Source organism: Oncorhynchus nerka, linkage group LG17 (genome assembly GCF_034236695.1).
Source record: "Oncorhynchus nerka isolate Pitt River linkage group LG17, Oner_Uvic_2.0, whole genome shotgun sequence".
Lineage (NCBI taxonomy): Eukaryota > Metazoa > Chordata > Actinopteri > Salmoniformes > Salmonidae > Oncorhynchus > Oncorhynchus nerka.
In genome coordinates, this window is record NC_088412.1 from 42,092,243 (window position 1) to 42,118,261 (window position 26,019).

Here is a 26,019-nt window from a genome sequence, read left to right on the forward strand (position 1 = left end):
TCTGAGCAAGGAACTTAGCTTTTTTTTTTTTACATGGCACATATTGCACTTTTACTTTCTTCTCCAACACTGTGTTTTTGCATTATTTAAACCAAATTGGACGTTTCATTATTTATTTGAGACTAAATAGATTTTATTTGTGTTATATTAAGTTAAAATAAAAAGGTTCATTTTCATTCAGTATTGTTGTAATTGTCACTTACAAATGTATATAAAAATCGTCTGATTTAATTGGTATCGGCATTTTTTGGTCCTCCAATAATCGGTATGGGTATCGAAAAAAAATCTGTCGCGCAATGACAGGCCAACATAGACACTCAACAACATAAAACACAGCTAACCCTGCCTTGTAAATGGCACCACACCTTCATGGCTTTCCCAATCTTTTCTTATGAAGGTATTGGGCTGAAACAGTCACTCAGACTTCCACCTGGGGTCAGCCAGTATGGCTGGTGTCATCATCATGCCTAGTTAGCTCCTCTTTCCGCTCATCCCCTCTAAACCTTACTGGTGCTGCTATAACTGGCAGAGAGAGAGAGAAAAGTAGAGGGAATAATATATGCCATTTAGCACATGCTTTATCTAAAAATACTTATAGTCATGCGTGCATACATTTTACGTATGGGTAGTCCCGGGACTCTAACCCACAATCCTGATGTTGCAAGATACATGCTCTACCAACTGAGCTTCAGAGGACCAAGTAAATTAATGGACTGTCTGGAACCCACCGTGACCCAGTCCAGACCTGGCTAGTTCTGTTTTTTTGCTGCCATTTTGGTTGACTCCAGTGAGTGGATTTCTGTCTATTGTTCTACTGACTGTCTGTATTTCTCTGGTAGTGTAGTGACATGGCTGAGATGGGTGAGTATGTTCAGTTGTGCTGTCTGTCTGTGCATCACCAGGCAGCAAGCACTCTGTCAAAGAGAGCCTGTAATCAGACCCAGGCAGGCCTGTGACATCATTGTGGGCCCAGCCAGGCAGCCAGCATTCTGAAGACTCACTGTTAGACAGATACATTGATTGATAGACAGATATATAGATAGTGCCCCTCCATGCAGATGTCAACCTGACTGCTGAGGAAGAAGTTGCCTTAGTCTACCAAGGGATCTGATCCAAGGTCAGATTACCATCCCTCAATTTGAACCTCAACCATTAGGAGAAAAGATTTTTGACCCAGAGGGAGGTTGGATCTTCCCTCTTGCTACTCTCTGTAGCAGCAGGAACACAATGTAACAAGCCATCAGCCTCTCCCTGTGCTGTTCTCAGTGCTTCTCAGTCTGCACTCACCTCAGATGTAAACACACCCAGTAATGTCTGGATGCCAGGCTCGCTGAAGCCTCCTGCGCGCCATCTAGTGTTGATGAGTGTAGAGGAGATTTTTTTTAGTGTTAAAGGTCAAGCAGCATAGCTGAGTTAATGGGCACTGTGGCCAGAGAACAGGACTACTTACCAAGGACTAACTCACAACATCGTTATCTTCACCTAACGCTTAATGGAGAATAGGAGGACAATTCATGTATTTGGTCAAACACCTGGTATTTTGGAGTTGTGGGCTGTGTTGGGTAGATACAATGGGTTTCTGGGATGGAGTAACTAACATTGATTTTCAGCAGAGATCTATACGGTAGGTAGGTAAGTTCCAGTATAGGAAAACCAGGTTGTCGGTTTATTGTGAAAGTTTGTTCATAATGACTTCCGCTTACAACTTTCATCTTAGCTCTTTTTAGCATAATACGCCTCATCTCACCTGGCTTCTCATCTCCCTCTCCTGTCCTCTACTCTCCTCCTGTCGCTCTCCTCCCCCTTTCTCCATCAGACCGTCTCGTCGGCGCCGCTCAGTGGGCGTGGCCAACGCCACCCTTCCGCACTTCCTGACCACTCCCCCCACCCTGCCCAACACGTCCACCACGCCCAGCCCAGATGGCGAGGGGGTGGAGGGCTCTAAGGTGACGTTGGTGGTGTATGCCAAGGAGTCGACCGTCATCTCCAACCTGCGTCACTTTACCAGCTACCAGATAGAGATCCATGCCTGCAACCACCCCACAGACCCCCAACGCTGCAGCATGGCTACCTACGTCAGCGCCCGCACCATGCCCGAAAGTAAGGCTGTACATGGAGTCAGACACACATATGAACTACAGCTTCTCTGCAAGTAACATAATGCATATTTGTACACTACACAGTACAGACACTATTCTTTCATATTGCCCTTGCTGATCGTTCTTCCTGTATTCTGCTCCTCTCCCTGCAGAGAAAGCTGATGACATTGTGGGCCAGGTGACCCATGAGATGGTGTCGGAGCACCCAGAGTCTGTCCACATCAAGTGGCTGGACCCCAAAGCCCCCAATGGCATGATCATCCTGTACGAGGTCAACTACAAGAGGTTGGGAGACCTTGAGGTTAGTATGAATACTAGGATGAAATTACTTAACTGTGTTTCTATCAATCGATTTCCCCCTGCTTTTTCTTGTTTTTTAAATATTTTCTTACTTGATTCTACAGAATTTCAATATGTTTGATTAGTTTATTACGTGTATACATGGTAGCTACAGTCTGAGTTTGATCTTTGCTCATCCTTTTTCAACCATTGTCTGCGCTCATAAACATGGATACCTAAACAACAACAATAATTGTGTGATGGTAGGGACGCAGGGCTGTCTTCCATACAAAAACAAAATGACTTAGGAACTGTGCACAGTTTGAGAGGTGTGAGGCCACTTGGAGACACCAGTTAGACCTCTCACTCAATCCCTTTTTAATAATTGTTCTTATTTTACACCTATTCCAAAATGTAAATGAATATTCTTAGTATGGTACTAAATGTATCCAGAATATTTTCAGATGTCCTTAATGACAAATGCTGTGAAAAGTACAGTAAATGTAAAATGCAAATAAAATCAACAGTGTAATGTTTGGAACTGTTGTGTCCTCACCTTTGGTCTGATTATTTCAACTGCTACCATGATCATGTGAATGCTTTTTATAGTTCTTCTGTTAGAAACATTTAAATGTGGCCCTATCCATATATGCCAATGTCCAAGAGTGTAAGGGGTTTAAAGGAAGATATTTCAAATATTTAAGTGTGAAAGATAACAAGATTTGCTGATTTTGTTTTATGTAAATAAAATCATTTACAAGTCTGAGTGCTAGTATGCTAGGTTAAAAGCTGTTTGATTCACAGAAACCCTACTTTGTTGGTGAGGAGAAGCCTCAGGGAAAGACACATCGACAGTGGGGAGAACAAGTATTTGATACACTGCCAATTTTGCAGGTTTTCCTACTTACAAAGCATGTAGAGGTCTGTAATTTGTATCTTCGGTCCACTTCAACTGTGAGAGACAGAATCTAAAACAAAAATCCAGAAAAACACATTGTATGATTAAGTAATTAATTTGCATTTTATTGCATGACATAAGTATTTGATACATCAGAAAAGCAGAACTTAATATTTGGTACAGAAACCTTTGTTTGCAATTACAGAGACCATACGTTTCCTGTAATTCTTGACCAGGTTTGCACACGCTGCAGCAGGGATTTTGGCCCACTCCTCCATACAGACCTTCTCCGGATCCTTCAGGTTTCAGGGCTGTCGCTGGGCAATACGGACTTTCAGCTCCTTCCAATGATTTTCTATTGGGTTCAGGTCTGGAGACTGGCTAGGCCACTCCAGGACCTTGAGATGCTTCTTACGGAGCCACTCATTAGTTGCCCTGGCTGTGTGTTTCGGGTCGCTGTCATGCTGGAAGACCCAACCACGACCCATCTCCAATGCTCTTACTGAGGGAAGGAGGTTGTTGGCCAAGATCTCGAGATACATTGGGGCGGCAGGGTAGCCTAGTGGTTAGAGCGTTGGACTAGTAACTGGAAGGTTGCAAGTTCAAACCCCCGAGCTGACAAGGTCGTTCTGCCCCTGACTTGCCTGGTTAAGTAAAGGTAAAATAAAAATACATGGTCCCATCCATCCTCCCCTCAATACGGTGCAGTCGTCCTGTCCCCTTTGCAGAAAAGCATCCCCAAAGAAGTATGTTTCCACCTCCCATGGTTGGTGTTCTTGGGGTTGTACTCATCCTTCTTCCTCCAAACACGGCGAGTGGAGTTTAGACCAAAAAGCTCACATGACATTCTCTCATTCCTCCTCTGGATCATCCAGATGGTCATTGGCAAACTTCAGACGGGCCTGGACATGCGCTGGCTTGAGCAGGGGGACCTTGCGTGCGCTGCAGGAATTTAATCCATGGCGGCGTAGTGTGTTACTAATGGTTTTCTTTGAGAATGTGGTCCCAGCTCACTTCAGGTCATTGACCAGGTCCTGCCGTGTAGTTCTGGGCTGATCCCTCACCTTCCTCATGATCATTGATGCCCCACGAGGTGAGATCTTGCATGGAGCCCCAGACCGAGGGTGATTTAACGTCATCTTGAACTTCTTCCATTTTCTAATAATTGCGCCAACAGTTGTTGCCTTCTCACCAAGCTGCTTGCCTATTGTCCTTTAGCTCATCCCAGCCTTGTGCAGGTCTACAATTTTATCCCTGATGTCCTTACACAGCTCTCTGGTCTTGGCCATTGTGGAGAGGTTGGAGTCTGTTTGATTGAGTGTGTGGACAGGTGTCTTTTATACAGGTAACGAGTTCAAACAGGTGCAGTTAATACAGGTAATGAGTGGAGAACAGGAGGGCTTCTTAAAGAAAAACGGTCTGAGAGAGCCGGAATTCTTACTGGTTGGTAGGTGATCAAATACTTATGTCATGCAATAAAATGCAAATTAATTACTTAAAAATCATACAATGTGATTTTCTGGATTTTTGTTTTAGATTCCGTCTGTCACAGTTGAAGTCTACCTATGATAAAAATTACAGACCTCTACATGCTTTGTAAGTAGGAAAACCTGCAAAATCGGCAGTGGATCAAATACTTGTTCTCCCCACTGTATATTATAAACCCTGGTGTTCAGAGTCACACTGTTTATACAAAGCCTTGTGCGACTTAGTGCTATAACTGTGACGTAGCCATGTTATAACCACTCTATAACCTTGTAATAATGTGTTCCAGGAGCTGCATCACTGCGTGTCCAGGAAGGCCTACACCCAGATCGGCGGCTGCAGGCTGAGAGTGGTGCATCCTGGGAACTACACCGTGAGGATACGTGCCACATCGCTGGCAGGAAACGGCTCCTGGACTGAACCCACCTTCTTCTTCATGCCCGACAGTAAGTCCTGCCTGCCTGCTCCAATGGGAACTGGACTTGCTTACACTTTCTGGAAAACAAATGTGAGCAGTTCATTTTGCTATGAGAGTGACGGGGTCGGCAGGTAGCTTAGACGTTAAGAGTGTTGGGCCAATAACTGAAAGGTCGCTGGTTCAAATCCCGAGTCGACTAGGGTAGCAGGGCACTTAACCCTAATTGCTCCTGTAAATTCCTCTGGATAAGAGTGTATGCTAAATGACAAAAATGTAAATTAGTGACCAATGGCTGCTGTGTTTGTTGCAGAGGACACCACTTCACTGAAGATTATCATTGGCTCAGTCATCTGCTTCATCCTGCTGCTATTCGTAGGAGGTGGAGTCTTCATGATCTTCAAGAAGAAGTAAGACTTGATTGATTAGATGTTTGGTATAATTGTTTTATTTATTTAAAAAATATATTCTTTACAATGACAGCCTGGCAAGACAAATAGACAAATTAAATATGCAAGGATACCTTTGACTAATCTGTGTGACTGTGTGTTCCAGACAAACTGAGGGACCCACTGGACCTCTGATCGCCTCGTCCAACCCAGAGTACCTGAGCGCCAATGACAGTAAGGACAACCAAACCCACACCTCAAACTGGTTTTGCAAGTTTGTTTTCCTGTGAGGTAGTGTACATGTTAAAGTGTACTAAAAAGGATAACTTTCTCCATTTGTATTGTGTAGTGTACGTGCCTGATGACTGGGAGGTGGCGAGGGAGAAGATCAACATCTTGAAGGAGTTGGGTCAGGGCTCATTTGGCATGGTCTACGAGGGCATCGCCAAGGACATTGTGAAGGGCGAGCCGGACACGCGTGTGGCGGTGAAGACGGTCAACGAGTCGGCCAGTCTGAGAGAGAGGATAGAGTTCCTCAACGAAGCGTCGGTCATGAAGGCCTTTAGCTGCCACCACGTGGTTAGGAGCTTATTCATTCACTTTCGTTACTAACCACTATCTATTATCTGGGTATGATGACTGAGAATGTATTCTCTGGTAAGAAGGTTGACACAGTACTGTAGATTGAGCTTTTTGAGCAGATGGAGTTTCATGGCCGTACGTGTCATGCATTGGAATCCGTTTATATTGAGTACAGTTTTTTTTTATAGAGAAATATATAATATCTCAATGGTCCTGACTCTCTCTGTCTGTAGGTGCGTCTGCTGGGGGTGGTGTCTAAAGGCCAGCCCACTCTGGTGGTGATGGAGCTGATGACCCACGGGGATCTGAAGAGCTTCCTGCGCTGCCTCCGACCAGACTCTGAGAATAACCCCACAGGGAATCCCCCTCCCACACTGAAGGAGATGATTCAGATGGCGGGGGAGATAGCAGACGGCATGGCCTACCTCAACGCCAAAAAGTTTGTCCACAGAGATCTGGCCGCCAGGAACTGCATGGTGGCTGAGGACAACACCGTCAAGATCGGAGGTGGAGTACAGTAGAATAACAGAGTACACGATCACACTCAGTTTCAACAAGTAAATCAGAACTGTGTGAGCCTTTCATAATTCAAGAGTCATGTGGCTCGATGTATGACGACTGTCTCGTGTGTCTGTGGTTGATGTATGACGACTGTCTTGTGTGTCTGTGGTTGATGTATGACGACCGTCTCGTGTCTGTGGTTGATGTATGACGACTGTCTCGTGTGTCTGTGGTGGATGTATGACTGTCTCTCCATGACTTTGGCATGACCAGAGACATCTATGAGACAGACTACTACAGGAAGGGTTAGAGTTATGATGTGATGATGCTATTTTACTGTAGGTTGTGTTTTCACTGTTCCTCTCCTCCCCTTAGACTTTGGCATGACCAGAGACATATATGAGACGGATTACTACCGTAAGGGAGGGAAGGGTCTGCTTCCTGTCAGGTGGATGGCTCCTGAATCTCTGAAGGACGGAGTGTTCACCGCACATTCAGACTGCTGGTGAGTACAGTAGGACACACCTGGCTGCCACGGATGTCTGATGGGATTTTCTGCTCGTTCTTTTATTATTCCCCCCTCTATTCAATCTCTCTAACCTCTTCTTCTTTTTTTTGAGAGCATGTTTTTCCACTCCTCCTTCTTACCCCCTTCATGTCTACAGTAACTCTATAACCACTTTTTATTCAGTGACACTAGTCTAGGGGTATTTCAATCTTACCCTGCAGCCTACGTGGGTCCAGACTACTGATGGTTTTCTGTTCTGCCTGATAATTAATTGCACCCAGCTGGTGTCCCAGGTCTAAATCAGTCCCTTATTAGAGGTGAATAAATGAAAAAAGCAGTGGAACTGGCTTTGATGTCCAGATTTTAATTTGAAGTCACTAGTCCTTTATTTCATTATTCACATCCTTTTATTGTTTTTGGCTTGAGATAATAATGTGTTGTACTTGTCTATCTCCAGGTCATTTGGTGTGGTATTGTGGGAGGTCAGCACCCTAGCAGAGCAGCCTTACCAAGGCCTGTCCAACGAACAGGTCCTCAAGTTCGTCATGGACGGAGGATACCTAGACAAACCAGAGAACTGCGTAGAGAGGATGTACGTGTCTCAAACACTAGACTTTTAGTGCATTGTGGGATCTGTAGTATTTTACTTTGATGTGCCATACCAGCCATACAAAGTACATGAGGTATATATTTTGATTTGGTTAAGTGTTTGAGTTACCACTACTACATGCCTACAGTATTACTTGGGCTAGTTTTGCTTCAATGGGGGACCAACAGAGGTGAGCGGCTTGTGGATAGAGCTCATAGATTTATTTTTCTCATTCATTCATCTTTCTCCCTCTTCTCCTCCCTCAGCCACAACCTGATGTCGATGTGCTGGCAGTACAACCCCAAGATGCGTCCCACCTTCCAGGAGATCATCGAGATGTTGAAGGAGGATGTTCACCCCAGCTTCCAGGAGGTCTCCTTCTTCTACAGCGAGGAGAACAAGCTCCCCGAGACAGAGGAGTTTGACTTGGACCTGGAGAACATGGAGAGCATCCCACTGGACCCATCGTCCTACTCCCAGAGAGAGGACAGCGACAGTGTATCCAGAGACAATGGATCCAGCCAGAACCTAAGGGGCAACTATGAGGAACACGTGCCCTACGCACACATGAACGGTGGCAAGAAAAACGGACGAATCCTATCATTGCCGAGATCCAGCCCTTCCTAACATTTCCTAAGGTTTTCTTCCTCCTTTCAAACTATTTAAGTTGTTTAACTCTTGCAGAAACCCTTAAGAAAACTGATCTCAGGACATGTATTTTCTTCCTCACAGCTGCCAAGCATGGTGGGACACACAATGCAAACATTTTGGTATATGTTGAAAGACATTTTTGCATTTATCCAGAATCATCTACTACAACTATCTACTATCTTTATTTTTTTGTTCACTATTGCCATGTTTCCAGGACTGGTTGATGGAAAAAGAAGAAAAAAACTGTGAACACTTCTTGCCCTTTCCACGCTGCCCCATCTCTCTTCCATTCTCTTGAAAACCTTTTCAGATAGTGGCCTTTTTATTTGTGGCCTGTTAACAAAGAGAAGTGTCCATCAATACTTGTATTAATTTCCTTTGAATTTCCTTTGAAATTAGATAAGGTTTGAACCATGGGACGGCATAAACTCTCTAGAACAAATGTCTATTCGTAGAGAAACTTTTTATTTAATTTTTTTTGTGCAGAATTCCAAACTTTACGGAGATTATTTTGGTTGTTTGGTGAATAGTTCTAATTTATTAGCATTTTTTGTCTAATTTTTTCAGTTTTATTTCTGAGTCCTCACATTATGGCTGAAGGATATTTAAACAGTTAAAAGTTGGGCAAAATAGTTCCTCAGACTGACCAATAGCTGCTGCTTTCATATATTTTTGTGGATATAGAATATATAATATATATAGTATATATGGAATATTTGGTATTTATATCAATATTTTATATAGAATATATACAATATAGATGTTTTTGTACATATTTCTTATTTGTAATGTTTTCATCTGAGGCTTTTCTGGTAAGATGGGGGGGGGTTTTCGGTCTTTTCTCTCTCTCTAACCCCAGATATCACACTAATCGGCCGCCAGTGCTCTGTTGTCTTAGACCTCCACACGTGGTTTTACTTCTCTTTCAACCCCTCAGGAGAACCCTGTTCTCCTCAGCAACAAAGGGCAGCCCACTATTTTAGAAAAATCATGGCATCTTTCAAATGTTGTTCGTCCTGTCAGTAGAAGCGTTTGGGTGGGCCACTATGCTAAAATGACAAGAACCAAAAACTGAAATGGGAATGAATGGTGCCTTGGTCTGATGGAGCCATGGTGTAGATGTCCATGTTGTGTTAAAATGTGTCTGTTTGGTTGATCATTAGCGATCTGTTTGATTGATTGATGTTATCGGTGGGGCTAGAAATGTGATGTCTGCTTGCTTGGACAGTTTGTCTTGGCCTGATGATTGTACTTGGCTTGTGCGCTCTTGGCTTGTGCTGTTGGTAGTGGGGTTTTATAGGGTTATAGTTGGGTCATAGGAGACCCATCTACCTATCTATCTCCTCCACTGGAGTCAGAAGCCCATATAGGTGGATGTATTGCAGGACCACATACCATCAGGGCTTTGAGAGAGATATAATGCAGTGCTTCACATGGGTAACGAGCATCAGCTCTACTCCAGCACAACCCCCATGTCCTCAGACAACTGGGTTTGTTTTGACCCTACCACCACCCTACGCCCTCTCCCCACATAACGATCGCCTCATTGGCTGTAATGTTCGCTGACACAGGAAGGAGGTCAGAATCAGGCTGCTGGTGGAATTTTCCATGTTACTGTGGTTGAATGCTTTTGATTTTGAACATTTTGGAAAGTTCCTATTGCATTCAGAGTCCACAGCGGGCAGCAGCGAAAGAGAGGGAGGGAGCCGTTAGATGAAGGTGTGTGCGTGTCGGTGTGTACTAACGGAGAGAGGTGGTGTACAGGTGGTGGTATGTTATGAGTCAGGACACGCTGTAGCTGTACAACAAGTGCTGCTTTACCCCCAGGGCTGGGCTAACATTCTACTATTGGCAGTGGAGACCGTGTTCGGACTTGCTGTGTGCCCGTTATTCACAACCCCTTCTCCCTTCCACCCGAAAGAAAAAGATATTGAACTTATTTCCCCCTGCTTTTAATTTGGGTTTCTTTCAATCCCACACCCTCCCATTTGGATTGTGGTGTACCCCTCCCCACAATTTGGATTGTAACCCATCACTCTAATATCTAAAGATGGGTTGTGAAAGTGTAAACCTCTGTCCATTTACATTCATATTATTAAGTTCCATACAGACATTTAAACATTCCTGTCAGCTTCTTCCCAGCACAAGACAAAGTCCTGATTTGTTTTTAAAGTATACACACACTTATTCTATGTGGCACAAATCACAAATTGGTCTTAACTACATAAAGATTGATTGAAAAGTGTCTACATGGCATTCCCATTGAGAAGCACAAATAGCCCAATCATTAGTAGTTCACACACACACACACGTCTCTATTTGTCCCATTATCCCTCCCTCTAGCCAAAGGCAGTGATACTCATTGTCTATTGTCAGAAGCATTGATAAGGGACAGAAAAGCACAGACAGGAGCTAAGGGTAAGTCAATCTGACCAGCAGTTTGAGCCTGTGTGGCTGTTAAGAGCTTACAGTTATAGGCCTGGTGTTATTAACCCTAACCTGCCCATTCATCTTCGCCCAGTTATCACTGTTTACCCCTCTATGTCTGTATGTCTGTCTGTATCGGCGATGGTGGAACCGCATCAGCCTCCACCCAGTGCCTTCTCAACCAACCACAGACCAGAGAGATGGCTGTACATTGCACAGGCTGGTTACTGTTTGTTTGTTGGCACATACTCATGTTAATGCGTGTAGCTACAGTGTGTGTGTGTGTATTTATACATGTTAGACAGAGTGAGAGAAATACGACTCGTAGATGGGAGCTAAATCCATACCGTAAATCTCAAGTAGTACTTAGAGATGATGAGAAAGATATGACAGTTGCTAAATAACTTCTATCTCTCTGTTTCTACGGGGAACATCGGCTTGTGAGAGAGGTATGTGGCTAGTTTTTGGTCAGTTGTTGTAAGGGTTGAATGGCAAGTTAATTTAGTGCTATGGTGTTCAAAGTTTAAGCAATGTTAAACCACCTTTCTGGTTCTCGCTGATTCTTGATCTACTCCACTTACTCGAATGCCCCCCAAAATGTTAGTTTTTTTTCCTCAATCAGTTACACTCTCATACATTTTTACTTTGTAAATACTAAAGAATATATTGTCTGGAAAAAAAGAGTGAAAAAGTGGGAAACCTCCCTCACAACTGTGCATACAGTACATGCCCATAACGAGAGATAAATGGTGGATCTCTACATATGACCATTGTCTCTTTATGGCGGTGTATACAAGTGTATGCAATTTTCAATTCAGAAGATCACCATCATCTTTGAAAAATTACAGATATTTAATATTTTATTTATTGTATTATTGTATATATAAAAAAAAAACACTGTTCGCTTTTTGTCCGTTTTTTAAATATTGAAAGTCAGGTAAAAAAAAAAAAAAAAAAAACTAGTTAAGGGTAGAGCTATAAATGTGAAAAGGAGTTGGTAGTTGTAGTTTCTATGCATTTGGCCACAGTCTACCTCAGTGGGTGTTTGGAGGAATCAGTTTGAGACTACAGCATCTTTCTTCGTCTGTCAGTCTGTTGGTATCCCTGTAGTTCAAAACAGAGGACAGGGACAGCCCCTTTAAAGAGATTAAAAAGATAAGACCCTGCGTGTTTCTCAACATGCGTACTAACATGCTCCGAGCACGCAAATTGGACCACGAGAGGGTCGGTTTATGAGTCCAAATCAAAGTATACATAATCTCGAATGCGTACTCCGTTTTTAAATATTTTTGAAGCATGCATCGATGCACACTTCAACAGAAAGTATGCAAAGAAATATGACGCAACCACGTAAAAAATGATATAACATTTTTTTTTACATCAATGGAGGGCATTAGTTCAGCTGAAGAGAGAGAAAATACACATCAACCTCGGAATGAAATGCATATTCACATGTCATATGTTGCCAGACTACAATATTTTTTTCTTGATACCTTCATAAATACCTGCTGTTTACCTGCCTACTTACAATAGATTGCAAGCCCATAATTAGTCAATAGGGCTAACTGGCTAGCTACTACTGTTATATTTGTTTTAGATCATTTTTGCCTGTTAAACTATCTGTTTAGTTACATTATTATGATTCGCATATAGCTGATAGTTATGAAGTAAAACGGTTGCTTTGTGTATATCTTGTTTCATCTCTCATGCCATTGTCCTGGCTGGAAGACGGTTCAGTGAATGGCTAAATCCATAGTATGTCAATAGGGCTAACTGGATAACTAGCTAGCCACAAAGAATTGGTAGCTACCCGTGAAAAATGTACATCTACCTGGCATAACATTAGTTTCAGGTCATTTTTTGGTTAACTAGCTGGCTAGCTAGATTATTACGATTCACATATCTATCTGATAACTATGAAGTAAAACGTTTGCTTTGTGTATATCTCGTTTCGTCTATTGCTGCCATTGTCCTGGCTGAAATACGTTTCAGTGAATGGGGAGGTGAAGCGTAAGGTAATATACAGTTCAAGTCGGAAATTTACACACACTTGGAATTAATCATTCTCTCTACTATTAATCTGACATTTCAAATTCTTAACATAATGTGGTGATCCTGACGGACCTAAAAAATGAATTTTTACTAGGATTAAATGTCAGGAATTGTGAAAAACTGAGTTTAAATGTATTTGGCTAAGGTGTATGTAAACTTCCGACTTCAACTGTAGTAGGGGGGATGGCGAATGCTTCTCTACACTCTCGTCCTCACAAGAACGTACTCGAGAACGTAATCGGAGAATGCACTCGGAGCATGAGTGTGGAGTAGGGTAGAATGCATATTGAGAAACACCCTGATCAGAATAAGAAGAAAGTAACACGTTTTGACCCAGTAATTATCCTGATTAAGAACTTTTTTTCTCATATTCAAACTCTACATTATCTTAACAACCAAGTAGGTTAACCCCCAGTGTTGTGTGAAGCACAACCTCAATGCGCTTTTAAATGTTGCCCCAAACTTTAATTTGACTGGAAATGTATTAGAACAGGTATATCAGTCAAGAATGTAGTAATATGACAACCTTTTGACTGGTGATTAATTATGAAAAATGTGCGTTTTAGGTTCCCACTCCCATTATTTGAATAGGCTTTCAGATTCCAAAGCGTCAGGTTTCTTTTTGAAATGAACATAATTTTTACATACCCTGTAACAACGGTTAATGTAATAGCTGTTGTTACATACCCGCTAGCTGATAGTTGCTTTGTGAGCGAACTAGACTGCTTTGCTTTTGTGCATTTATTGTTCTAGGGAAGACTTGATTTGAGCTTTTTTATAGAAATTCTGCATCAAGACAGAGTAGTCCAAATCATGATTGCATATTTCTTGATCACATATCCATAGTCTGCAATAGCTCAGCCTTGGTCATGCTTTTCACCATTGACTCACCATAGATGAAATCCTCAGTGTTGGTTTGTGTGGGTATATACACTACCGTTCAAATGTTTGGGGTCACTTTGAAATGTCCTTGTTTTTGAAAGAAAAACACTTTTTTTGTGTTCATTAAGATAACATCAAATTGATCAGAAATACAGTGTAGACGTTAGTTGTAAATTACTATTGTCGCTGGAAATTGACAATTTTGTTTGAAATGGAATATCTACGTAGGCATACGGAGGCCCATTATCATCAACCATCACTCCCGTGTTCCAATGGCACGTTGTCTTAGCTAATCCAAGTTTATCATTATAAAAGGCTAATTGATCATTAGAAAACCCTTTTTGCAATTATGTTAGCACAGCTGAAAACTGATATTCTGTTTAAGGAAGCAATAAAACTGGCCTATTTTAGACTAGTTGAGTATCTGGAGCATCATTAAATAATGGTGCTCCAGATACTCAACTAGTCTGAAATAGGCCATAGGTGTGTTCGATTACAGGCTCAAAATGCCCAGAAACAAAGAACTTTCTTCTGAAACTCATCAGTCTATTCTTGTTCTGAGAAATGAAGGCTATTCCAAGCTAGAAATTGCCAAGAAACTGAAGATCTCGTACAAAGCTGTGTACTAATCCCTTCACAGAACAGCACAAACTGACTAACCAGAATAGAAAGAGGAGTGGGAGACCCTGAGCAAGAGGACAACTAGTCTGAAGAAGGCCAGTTTTATTGCTTCTTTAATGAGCACAACAGATTTCAGCTGTGCTACATAATTGCGAAAGGGTTTTCTAATGATCAATTAGCCTTTTAAAATGATAAACTTGGATTAGCTAAGACAGCATGCCATTGGAACACAGGAGTGTGTCTAGTGTGTGTATATATATATCTCCCAGAGTCCCTGTTCTTCTCAGTCAAATACGGATAGCATTTAGTCTCAAGGCCGTTTAATGTATCCTCCAGAAGTGTTTTTATTTCTCTGTTCTGTTGTTTTCCCTTAATGTTGTATGTATTTTTTTTCTACTGTGAATATCAAGAAATGACCTTATTGTTATATCAATGCCATGGAATGGGTCTGTCTGGACACTGCATGCCTCCGCTGGTCAAAGGACTAGATTTGAACTTCTCAGGGAGGCACGTGTATCGGGGGTTGGGTGATGGAAGGAGCTTCCAACCTGTTTCTGACTGAAGTGCAAGTGCTCTTGGCATCCTAGCAAATCATATTTTAGGGGAGATGTAGCTTAGAAGTTGTCAACAAACAACCACCCTCTTGCAAATCAAATGTTCAGCCTTTAAAGTTAATGATCTGATTGTATGCCTGTTATCATTGTGATATGTGGTGTTCACTGCCCCCAGCTGGCTGGATGGGGGAAGTGCAGCATCAGGACTCGAGTGTGTAGCCAGGGCTCTGTCCCATAGTGCCTTGCTCAGACAGACTGCCCTCCTCCTGACGACACAGCCAGCCAGACCCTCAGTGCCATGGACTGGACTAATCTGGTCCGGACTGGACGGTCTCATCTCCCAACGTCCCAGCAGGATAATACTGGAGTATTAACGTATTATGCATTCTAAGACAGGAGATAATTGTGTTCTGTACTCATCGCTGCAGTGAGAAGGATGCAACACATCCCCTTTGCTTGGCTGGATGATTCATGATATAACTGTATTGGGATAATTGCTGTATGTGGACGATATTCATGGTTTCACCAAAATGTTGATCTTCTTGTCTCTACTGGTGCAAAGCTCTTGCTTGAATTCTGCATGAACCCAACCATCCCCAGCTGATTTAGTTTTTAATTTAATAGAATTTTGTATTTTGGCCATCTCTTTGTTGATGATAGTCCAACACCCAAAGCACATGGGATCATGTATAATTAGCAACTATTGATTGCATGACATGGGGAGAATAGAACTCCCATTTAAAATAGTGGCAGATATCGGTGAAAAATTGTATCACTTGATTTAGGGAAGTTTAGGTTTAGTTTGAAACTCAAATCAAATGTTATTTGTCACATGTCTAGTAAACAGCAGGAGTAGACTAACAGTGAAATGCTTACTCACTCTGATAACCTGAAAATGGAGTTTGACAGAGCATGCTAGTGCTGCAGCGCAGGTTGAGAACAAAGCATTGTATTAATTTTATTGTTTTAAAAAGAAAGTATTACATTTAGAGATGTTTATTTCTATTCCTTTTGGGGGGGGGGGGGGGGGGGGCAAATACAATTACTTTTCTGTCTAATCTTTTACTACCCTTGTAGATTATTGAATTGAACATTGTTGTCAATGTATATAACGTTTTCTAAATGAAATACCAAAGTTAGATGTTTTTAGTCATGACACTACCCCAGTATGCAGAGCAGATAAAAGTACTGTACTCTAGATGTACTATGGAGCAGCACAACGCTGGCTGGATGGGCTACCTGTGTATCATATGACATGTGGCCTAAAACGTTCATTTGATCATGTTCCATTCCGTTGTAGATGCATGTTCCCGTGTTTGTGAACAACATGCTAACGGGTGGGCAGTGGTAAGAACGCATGTTTTATTTATTTTGATCTCAAAATATCACACATTGCTATGTTATGGGGGGGGGGTGTGTTTCTTTCTGACCAACGGCCTACAGAAAAGTCATCTAGATTTAGTTGACATTTTGCTTTTCGATGTGAAAAACTGGAAAAGACCACTGCACGTTCGTGGAGGAAAACACAACATGAAATCCTAAATAAATAAATAAGCTATAAAGTGTATCAGAAACTATGGTGATATCCCAATCTAATGGCTATGGGGCAGTATGAAGAAAAACACCGTCGCTATGTATTATGTACAATGTCTGTTTAGTAGTGTAATGAAATGTGTACGTGTTTAAGGCTATGGTTGGTATGACTTAAACAGAGACGCCACTTTTACAACTGACTCTGCTCGTCTACATAGGCGTCGATGTAATGATTGATATATTATATTTGCCCTTGCTGAAAGTTTTTGTTCAATGTCACGTCAAATTTATTGAAGTGTAATTGTTTGACAAATGGATGAGGGTCAGGTGGGGGGTTCAGTATAGTAGTGGTGGGTGTGGTTGTGGTGATATTGAGGGTTTAGGGGGTAAAGGGATCCTAGTCATGCTGTCTTGCCAGTGGTCTGCTTCGTTTTGACACAGCTCGCTACATGTTAAGGTCTCTAGCCCCGAGAAGTTTTAGGTGTCTGTATCGTCCTTGGTTAAAGTCTTGCCATGGGTTGTGTTTGTTTATATCTGATTGCTGCTCCTTCTTCTGTGCACATAGATGGCCACAAAATGCTTTGTGTGTAGGCTGGCAGGATACCTCTTCATGAACCTCTGTCATGTTATTTTTTTTAGAAGATTTACTGATGTATTCGTCATTGATAATGTATAGCTATATTTGTCACACAGATGCATATACAGGTGACGTGTATGTGTATCACACCCATGTACAACCACAACGATAGCTACATCCCAACACTGGATCAGAATGTGCCATTATATTTGTGTATATCACATATATAAATATCATATTAATGTTCTTGTCACTTCCACACACAATTACACATGTGCAGGATCAGAATGTGCCATGACTAAATAATGCCTGACAATTTATTTTTTCTATATTTTCAAGGAGAAGCAGTGACATGTACAGAACATTTTGGAATGATATGAAAATAAAATCTTACTGTGTGTAAATGATTGTACAATTAACTGTTTATATTAAAATCATGAATAAAATTATTGGATTTTTTTTTTTTTTAAATGTCAACTAGGTCAAATGAACTAAATGTAGCAATCCCTCTCCAGATGGTACTGCGATGGCATTGCAGTTTTAAACTGATCCACTTGAGTGAACTGCAATGCAGACCACTAGTATCTGCCAAACGGTTTGTATTTTACAGTACTAAATCAAATCAAATGTTATTTGTCACATACACATGGTTAGCAGATGTTAATGCGAGTGTAGCGAAATGCTTGTGCTTCTAGTTCCGACAGTGCAGTAATAACCAACAAGTAATCTAGCTAACAATTCCAAAACTACTACCTTTATAGACACAAGTGTAAGGGGATAAAGAATATGTACATAAAGATATATGAATGAGTGATGGTACAGAGCGGCAGAGGCAAGATACAGTAGATGGTATTGAGTACAGTATATACATATGAGATGAGTATGTAAACAAAGTGGCATAGTTAAAGTGGCATGTACATGTATTACATAAAGATGCAGTAGATGATATACGTATACATATGAGATGAATAATGTAGGGTATGTGAACATTATGTTAGGTAGCATTGTTTAAAGTGGCTAATGATATATTTTACATAATTCCCATTATTAAAGTGGCTGGAGTTGAGTCAGTGTGTTGGCAGCAGCCACTCAATGTTAGTGGTGGCTGTTTAACAGTCTAATGGCCTTGAGATAGAAGCTGTTTTTCAGTCTCTCGGTCCCAGCTTTGATGCACCTGTACTGACCTCGCCTTCTGGGTGATAGCCGGGTGAACAGGCAGTGGCTCGGGTGGTTGTTGTCCTTGATGATCTTTATGGCCTTCCTGTGACATCGGGTGGTGTAGGTGTCCTGGAGGGCAGGTAGTTTGCCCCCGGTGATGCGTTGTGCAGACCTCACTACCCTCTGGAGAGCCTTACGGTTGTGGGCGGAGCAGTTGCCGTACCAGGCGGTGATACAGCCCGACAGGATGCTCTCGATTGTGCATCTATAGAAGTTTGTGAGTGCTTTTGGTGACAAGCCAAATTTCTTCAGCCTCCTGAGGTTGAAGAGGCGTTGCTGCGCCTTCTTCACGATGTTGTCTGTGTGGGTGGACAGAACCAAGTATTTAGAGTTAGGACATTGAGGTTTCTGCATTGTGTTTACATGACATTACAGCATTCTATGGCAGCCATGTTAGCTCATCATTAACATAATATGGGAAGAATGTATTCACTATGTAACTGAATGTCTAGAATTAGAATAATACTCCAAATTCTATAAATTGGTCAAACTCAATATATGGCTCTGACTACGAGTAGGATAATATTTTGCATAACCAGAGAGAACAGAACATGAGCTGTTGTTAAATGACATGATTTCATATTTCTTTTAGACTGTTCTAAGGCCAGTTTTGCATTTCCCTCGCCTGATGGGATTTGGGAAGTGTAAGCTGATCCTGGATCTGGTCCTGAAATAGGTCAACATCGACAACCTGGACCAACTCGTGTTTAACTCGATAGGATCCTTGTGTGACCTCTTTATTCAAATATTTGTCACATGCTTCTTGGTAAACAACAGGTGTAGACTAACAGTGAAGTGCTTACTTACGGACCCTTCCCAACAATGCAGAGAGAATTTTGTTGTAAATAATAGAAAAATAATAACACAAGTTACGATAACTTGGCTATGTACACAGAGACACGGTACTGAGTCGATGTGCAGGGGTACAAGTTCATTTGAGGTAGAAATGTACATATACAGTTGAAGTCGGAAGTTTACATATACTTAGGTTGAAGTCATTAAAACTCGTTTTTCAAACATTCCACAAATGTCTTGTTAACAAACTATAGTTTTGGCAAGTCGGTTACTTTGAGCATGACACTAGTCAATTTTCCAACAATTGTTTACAGACAGATTATTTATCTTATAATTCACTGGATCACAATTCCAGTGGGTCAGAAGTTTACATACACTAAGTTGACTGTGCCTTTAAACAGCTTGGATAGGTTAATTGACATAATTTGAGTCAATTGGAGGTGTACCTGTGGATGTATTTCAAGGCCTACCTTCAAACTCAGTGCCTCTTTGCTTGACATCATGGTAAAAATCAAAAGAAATCAGTCAAGACCTCAGAAAAAAAATGGTAGACCTCCACAAGTCTGGTTCATCCTTGTGAGCAATTTCCAAACGCCTGAAGGTACCACATTCATATAAACAAATCAAATCAAAGTGTATTTGTCACGTGCGCCGAATATAAAAGGTGTAGGACTAACAGTAAAATGCTTACTTACAGGCTCTAAGCAATAGTGCAAACAATAGTAAGAAAATAAATAGAACAACAGTAAAAAGACAGGTTATATACAGTAGCGAGGCTATAAAAGTAGCGAGGCTACATACAGACACCGGTTAGTCTGGCTGATTGAGGTAGTATGTACATGTAGATATGATTAAACATTTACATTTAACATTTAAGTCATTTAGCAGATGCTCTTATCCAGAGCGACTTACAAATTGGTGCGTTCACCTTATGACATCCAGTGGATCAGCCACTTTACAATAGTGCATCTAAATCTTTTAAGGGGGGGGTGAGAAGGATTACTTTATCCTATCCTAGGTATTCCTTAAAGAGGTGGGGTTTCAGGTGTCTCTGGAAGGTGGTGATTGACTCCGCTGTCCTGGCGTCGTGAGGGAGTTTGTTCCACCATTGGGGGGCCAGAGCAGCGAACAGTTTTGACTGGGCTGAGCGGGAACTGTACTTCCTCAGTGGTAGGGAGGCGAGCAGGCCAGAGGTGGATGAACGCAGTGCCCTTGTTTGGGTGTAGGGCCTGATCAGAGCCTGGAGGTACTGAGGTGCCGTTCCCCTCACAGCTCCGTAGGCAAGCACCATGGTCTTGTAGCGGATGCGAGCTTCAACTGGAAGCCAGTGGAGAGAGCGGAGGAGCGGGGTGACGTGAGAGAACTTGGGAAGGTTGAACACCAGACGGGCTGCGGCGTTCTGGATGAGTTGTAGGGGTTTAATGGCACAGGCAGGGAGCCCAGCCAACAGCGAGTTGCAGTAATCCAGACGGGAGATGACAAGTGCCTGGATTAGGACCTGCGCTGCTTCCTGTGTGAGGCAGGGTCGTACTCTGCGGATGTTGTAGAGCATGAACCTACAAGAACGGGCCACCGCCTTGATGTTAGTTGAGAACGACAGGGTGTTGTCCAGGATCACGCCAAGGTTCTTAGCGCTCTGGGAGGAGGACACAATGGAGTTGTCAACCGTGATGGCGAGATCATGGAACGGGCAGTCCTTCCCGGGAGGAAGAGCAGCTCCGTCTTGCCGAGGTTCAGCTTGAGGTGGTGATCCGTCATCCACACTGATATGTCTGCCAGACATGCAGAGATGCGATTCGCCACCTGGTCATCAGAAGGGGGAAAGGAGAAGATTAATTGTGTGTCGTCTGCATAGCAATGATAGGAGAGACCATGTGAGGTTATGACAGAGCCAAGTGACTTGGTGTATAGCGAGAATAGGAGAGGGCCTAGAACAGAGCCCTGGGGGACGCCAGTGGTGAGAGCGCGTGGTGAGGAGACAGATTCTCGCCACGCCACCTGGTAGGAGCGACCTGTCAGGTAGGACGCAATCCAAGCGTGGGCCGCGCCGGAGATGCCCAACTCGGAGAGGGTGGAGAGGAGGATCTGATGGTTCACAGTATCGAAGGCAGCCGATAGGTCTAGAAGGATGAGAGCAGAGGAGAGAGAGTTAGCTTTAGCAGTGCGGAGAGCCTCCGTGATACAGAGAAGAGCAGTCTCAGTTGAATGACTAGTCTTGAAACCTGACTGATTTGGATCAAGAAGGTCATTCTGAGAGAGATAGCGGGAGAGCTGGCCAAGGACGGCACGTTCGAGAGTTTTGGAGAGAAAAGAAAGAAGGGATACTAGTCTGTAGTTGTTGACATCGGAGGGATCGAGTGTAGGTTTTTTCAGAAGGGGTGCAACTCTCGCTCTCTTGAAGACGGAAGGGACGTAGCCAGCGGTCAGGGATGAGTTGATGAGCGAGGTGAGGTAAGGGAGAAGGTCTCCGGAAATGGTCTGGAGAAGAGAGGAGGGGATAGGGTCAAGCGGGCAGGTTGTTGGGCGGCCGGCCGTCACAAGACATGAGATTTCATCTGGAGAGAGAGGGGAGAAAGAGGTCAGAGCACAGGGTAGGGCAGTGTGAGCAGAACCAGCGGTGTCGTTTGACTTAGCAAACGAGGATCGGATGACGTCGACCTTCTTTTCAAAATGGTTGACAAAGTCATCTGCAGAGAGGGAGGGGGGGGGGAGGATTCAGGAGGGAGGAGAAGGTGGCAAAGAGCTTCCTAGGGTTAGAGGCAGATGCTTGGAATTTAGAGTGGTAGAAAGTGGCTTTAGCATTAGAGACAGAAGAGGAAAATGTAGAGAGGAGGGAGTGAAAGGATGCCAGGTCCGCAGGGAGGCGAGTTTTCCTCCATTTCCGCTCGGCTGCCCGGAGCCCTGTTCTGTGAGCTCGCAATGAGTCGTCGAGCCACGGAGCGGGAGGGGAGGACCGAGCCGGCCTGGAGGATAGGAGACATAGAGAGTCAAAGGATGCAGAAAGGGAGGAGAGGAGGGTTGAGGAGGCAGAATCAGGAGATAGGTTGGAGAAGGTTTGAGCAGAGGGAAGAGATGATAGGATGGAAGAGGAGAGAGTAGCGGGGGAGAGAGAGCGGAGGTTGGGACGGCGCGATACCATCCGAGTAGGGGCAGTGTGGGAAGTGTTGGATGAGAGCGAGAGGGAAAAGGATACAAGGTAGTGGTCGGAGACTTGGAGGGGAGTTGCAATGAGGTTAGTGGAAGAACAGCATCTAGTAAAGATGAGGTTGAGCGTATTGCCTGCCTTGTGAGTAGGGGGAAGGTGAGAGGGTGAGGTCAAAAGAGGAGAGGAGTGGAAAGAAGGAGGCAGAGAGGAATGAGTCAAAGGTAGACGTGGGGAGGTTAAAGTCGCCCAGAACTGTGAGAGGTGAGCCGTCCTCAGGAAAGGAGCTTATCAAGGCATCAAGCTCATTGATGAACTCTCCGAGGAACCTGGAGGGCGATAAATGATAAGGATGTTAAGCTTGAAAGGGCTGGTAACTGTGACAGCATGGAATTCAAAGGAGGCGATAGACAGATGGGTAAGGGGAGAAAGAGAGAATGACCACTTGGGAGAGATGAGGATCCCGGTGCCACCACCCCGCTGACCAGAAGCTCTCGGGGTGTGCGAGAACACGTGGGCGGACGAAGAGAGAGCAGTAGGAGTAGCAGTGTTATCTGAGGTGATCCATGTTTCCGTCAGTGCCAAGAAGTCGAGGGACTGGAGGGAGGCATAGGCTGAGATGAACTCTGCCTTGTTGGCCGCAGATCGGCAGTTCCAGAGGCTACCGGAGACCTGGAACTCCACGTGGGTCGTGCGCGCTGGGACCACCAGATTAGGGTGGCCGCGGCCACGCGGTGTGGAGCGTTTGTATGGTCTGTGCAGAGAGGAGAGAACAGGGATAGACAGACACATAGTTGACAGGCTACAGAAGAGGCTACGCTAATGCAAAGGAGATTGGAATGACAAGTGGACTACACGTCTCGAATGTTCAGAAAGTTAAGCTTACGTAGCAAGAATCTTATTGACTAAAATGATTAAAATGATACAGTACTGCTGAAGTAGGCTAGCTGGTGACCATGCATACTGTATATGATGAACAGTGAGTAGCAGTAGCGTAAAAGAGGGGTTGGTGGGTGGCGGGACACAATGCAGATAGCCCGGTTAGCCAATGTGCGGGAGCACTGGTTGGTCGGCCCAATTGGGGTAGTATGTACATGAATGTATAGTTAAAGTGACTATGCATATATGATAAACAGAGAGTAGCATCAGTGTAAAAGAGGGGTTGGGGGGCACACAATGCAAATAGTCCGGGTAGCCATTTGATTACCTGTTCAGGAGTCTTATGGCTTGGGGGTAAAACCTGTTGAGAAGCTTTTTTTGTCCGGTACCTGAGGGGGGAAAGGTTTTGTCGTGCCCTCTTCACGACTGTCTTGGTTTGTTTTGACCATTCTAGTTTGTTGTTGATGTGGACACCAAGGAACTTGAAGCTCTCAACCTGCTCCACTACAGCCCCATCGATGAGAATGTGGGTGTGCTCGGTCCTCCTTTTCCTGTCGTCCACAATCCTCTCCTTAGTCTTGGTTACGTTGAGGGATAGGTTGTTATTCTGGCACCACCCGGCCAGGTCTCTGACCTCCTCCCTATAGGCTGTCTCGTCGTTGTCGGTGATCAGGCCTACCACTGTTGTGTCGTCTGCAAACTTAATGATGGTGTTGGAGTCATGGCTGGTCATGCAGTCATGGGTGAACAGGGAGTACAGGAGGGGACTGAGCACGCACCCCTGGGGAGCTCCAGTGTTGAGCATCAGCGTGGCAGATGTGCTGCTACCTACCCTCACCACCTGGGGGCAGCCCGTCAGTAAGTCCAGGATCCAGTTGCAGAGGGAGGTGTTTAGTCCCAGGATCCTTAGCTTAGTGATAAGCTTTGAGGGTATAAGGGCAGTGTGGAGTGCAATAGAGATTGCATCATCTGTGGATCTGTTTGGGCTGTATGCAAATTGGAGTGGGTCTAGGGTTTCTGGGATAATGATGTTGATGTGTGCCATTACCAACCTTTCAAAGCACTTCATGGCTACGGATGTGAGTGCTATGGGTCTGTAGTCATTTAGGCAGGTTTCCTAAATGGGCACAGGGACTATGGTGGTCTGCTTGAAACATGTTGGTATTACAGACTCAATCAGGGACATGTTGAAAATGTCAGTGAAGACACCTGCCAGTTGGTCAGCACATGCCCGGAGTACACATACTGGTAATCCATCTGGCCCCGCAGCTTTGTGAATGTTGACCTGTTTAAAGGTCTTACTCACGTCGGCTACGGAGAACGTAGCATGCCTCAGTGTTGCTTGCCTCGAAGCGAGCAGAGTGATTTAGCTCGTCTGGTAGGCTTGTGTCACTGGGAAGCTCACGACTGTGCTTCCCTTTGTAGTCTGTAATAGTTTGCAAGCTCTGCCACATCTGACGAGCGTCGGAGCCGGTGTAGTATGATTGTAATCCAAGGCTTCTGGCTGGTGTATGTATGTACAGTCACTGTGGGGACGACGTCATCAATGCACTTATTGATAAAGCGAGTGACTGATGCGGTGTACTCCTCAATGCTATCGGAAGAATCAAGGAACATGTTCCAGTCTGTGATAGCAAAATAGTCCTGTAGTTTAGCATCTGCTTCACCTGACCACCTTTTTATAGACCAAGTCACTGGTGCTTCCTGCTTTAATTTTTGCTTGAAAGCAGGAATCAGGAGTATAGAATTATGGTCAGATTTGCCAAATGGAGGGCGAGGGAGAGCTTTGTACGCATCTGTGTGTGTGGATTAAAGGTGGTCTTTTTTCCCCCTCTGGATGCACATTTAACATGCTGATAGAAAAGAGGTAAAACGGATTTAAGTTTCCCTGCACTAAAGTCTTCGGCCACTAGGAGTGCTGCCTCAGGATGAGTGTTTCCTGTTTGCCTATGGCCTTATACAACTCATTGAGTGCTGTTTTAGTGCCAGCATTGGTTTGTGGTGTTAAATAGACACCTATGAAAAATATAGATGAAAACTCTCCTGGCTAATAGTGTGGTCTACAGCTTATCATGGAGATACTCTACCTCAGGCGAGCAAAACCTTGAGGCTTCCTTAAGCAGGGGGACACGTCTGGCACTGCAGGATTTGAGTCCCTGGCGGCGTAGTATGTTACTGATGGTAGGCTTTGTTACTTTGGTCCCAGCTTTCTGCAGGTCATTCACTAGGTCCCCCCGTGTGGTTCTGGGATTTTTGCTCACCGTTCTTGTGATCATTTTGACCCCACGGGGTGAGATCTTGCGTGGAGCCCCAGATCGAGAGAGATTATCAGTGGTCTTGTATGCCTTCCATTTCCTAATAATTGCTCCCACAGTTGATTTCTTCAAACCAAGCTGCTTACCTATTGCAGATTCAGTCTTCCCAGCCTGGTGCAGGTCTACAATTTTGTTTCTGGTGTCCTTTGACAGCTGGAGTCTTGGCCATAGTGGAGTTTGGAGTGTGACTGTTTGAAGTTATGGACAGGTGTCTTTTATACTGATAACAAGTTCAAACAGATGCCATTAATACAGGTAACGAGTGGAGGACCGAGGAGCCTCTTAAAGAAGAAGTTACAGGTCTGTGAGAGCCAGAAATCTTGCTTGTGTGTAGGTGACCAAATACTTATTTTCCACCATAATTTGCAAATAAATTCATTAAAAATCCTACAATGTGATTTTCTGGATTTTTTTTCTCATTTTGTCTGTCATAGTTGAAGTGTACCTATGATGAAAATTACAGGCCTCTCATCTTTTTAAGTGGGAGAACTTGCACAATTGGTGGCTGACTAAATACTTTTTTGCCCCACTGTATATATATATATATAGTACTTTAATAATAAATTCAGTAGTTCTAAACCTGTGACTGCCTCCTGCCTACTCCTCTTTACACTTGTGACATATAGGG

The 26,019-nt window shown here is 43.6% G+C and overlaps 1 protein-coding gene across 1 annotated transcript in view; it reads left to right on the forward strand.

Moving 5' to 3' along the window:
• The window catches only part of LOC115145273 (insulin receptor-like), a 127,948-nt gene extending 111,989 nt beyond the window's left edge, over window positions 1–15,959 (forward strand). Inside the window, exons 11-20 of the mRNA XM_029686714.2 lie at window positions 1,817–2,100; window positions 2,252–2,400; window positions 5,051–5,207; window positions 5,490–5,586; window positions 5,732–5,799; window positions 5,915–6,144; window positions 6,381–6,654; window positions 7,024–7,153; window positions 7,614–7,748; window positions 8,012–15,959. Of these exons, the coding sequence (XP_029542574.1) occupies window positions 1,817–2,100; window positions 2,252–2,400; window positions 5,051–5,207; window positions 5,490–5,586; window positions 5,732–5,799; window positions 5,915–6,144; window positions 6,381–6,654; window positions 7,024–7,153; window positions 7,614–7,748; window positions 8,012–8,372 (1,885 nt within the window). The 3' untranslated portion in view covers window positions 8,373–15,959. The remainder of the gene's footprint in view (window positions 1–1,816; window positions 2,101–2,251; window positions 2,401–5,050; window positions 5,208–5,489; window positions 5,587–5,731; window positions 5,800–5,914; window positions 6,145–6,380; window positions 6,655–7,023; window positions 7,154–7,613; window positions 7,749–8,011) is intronic.
• Window positions 15,960–26,019: the final 10,060 nt, after the last annotated feature.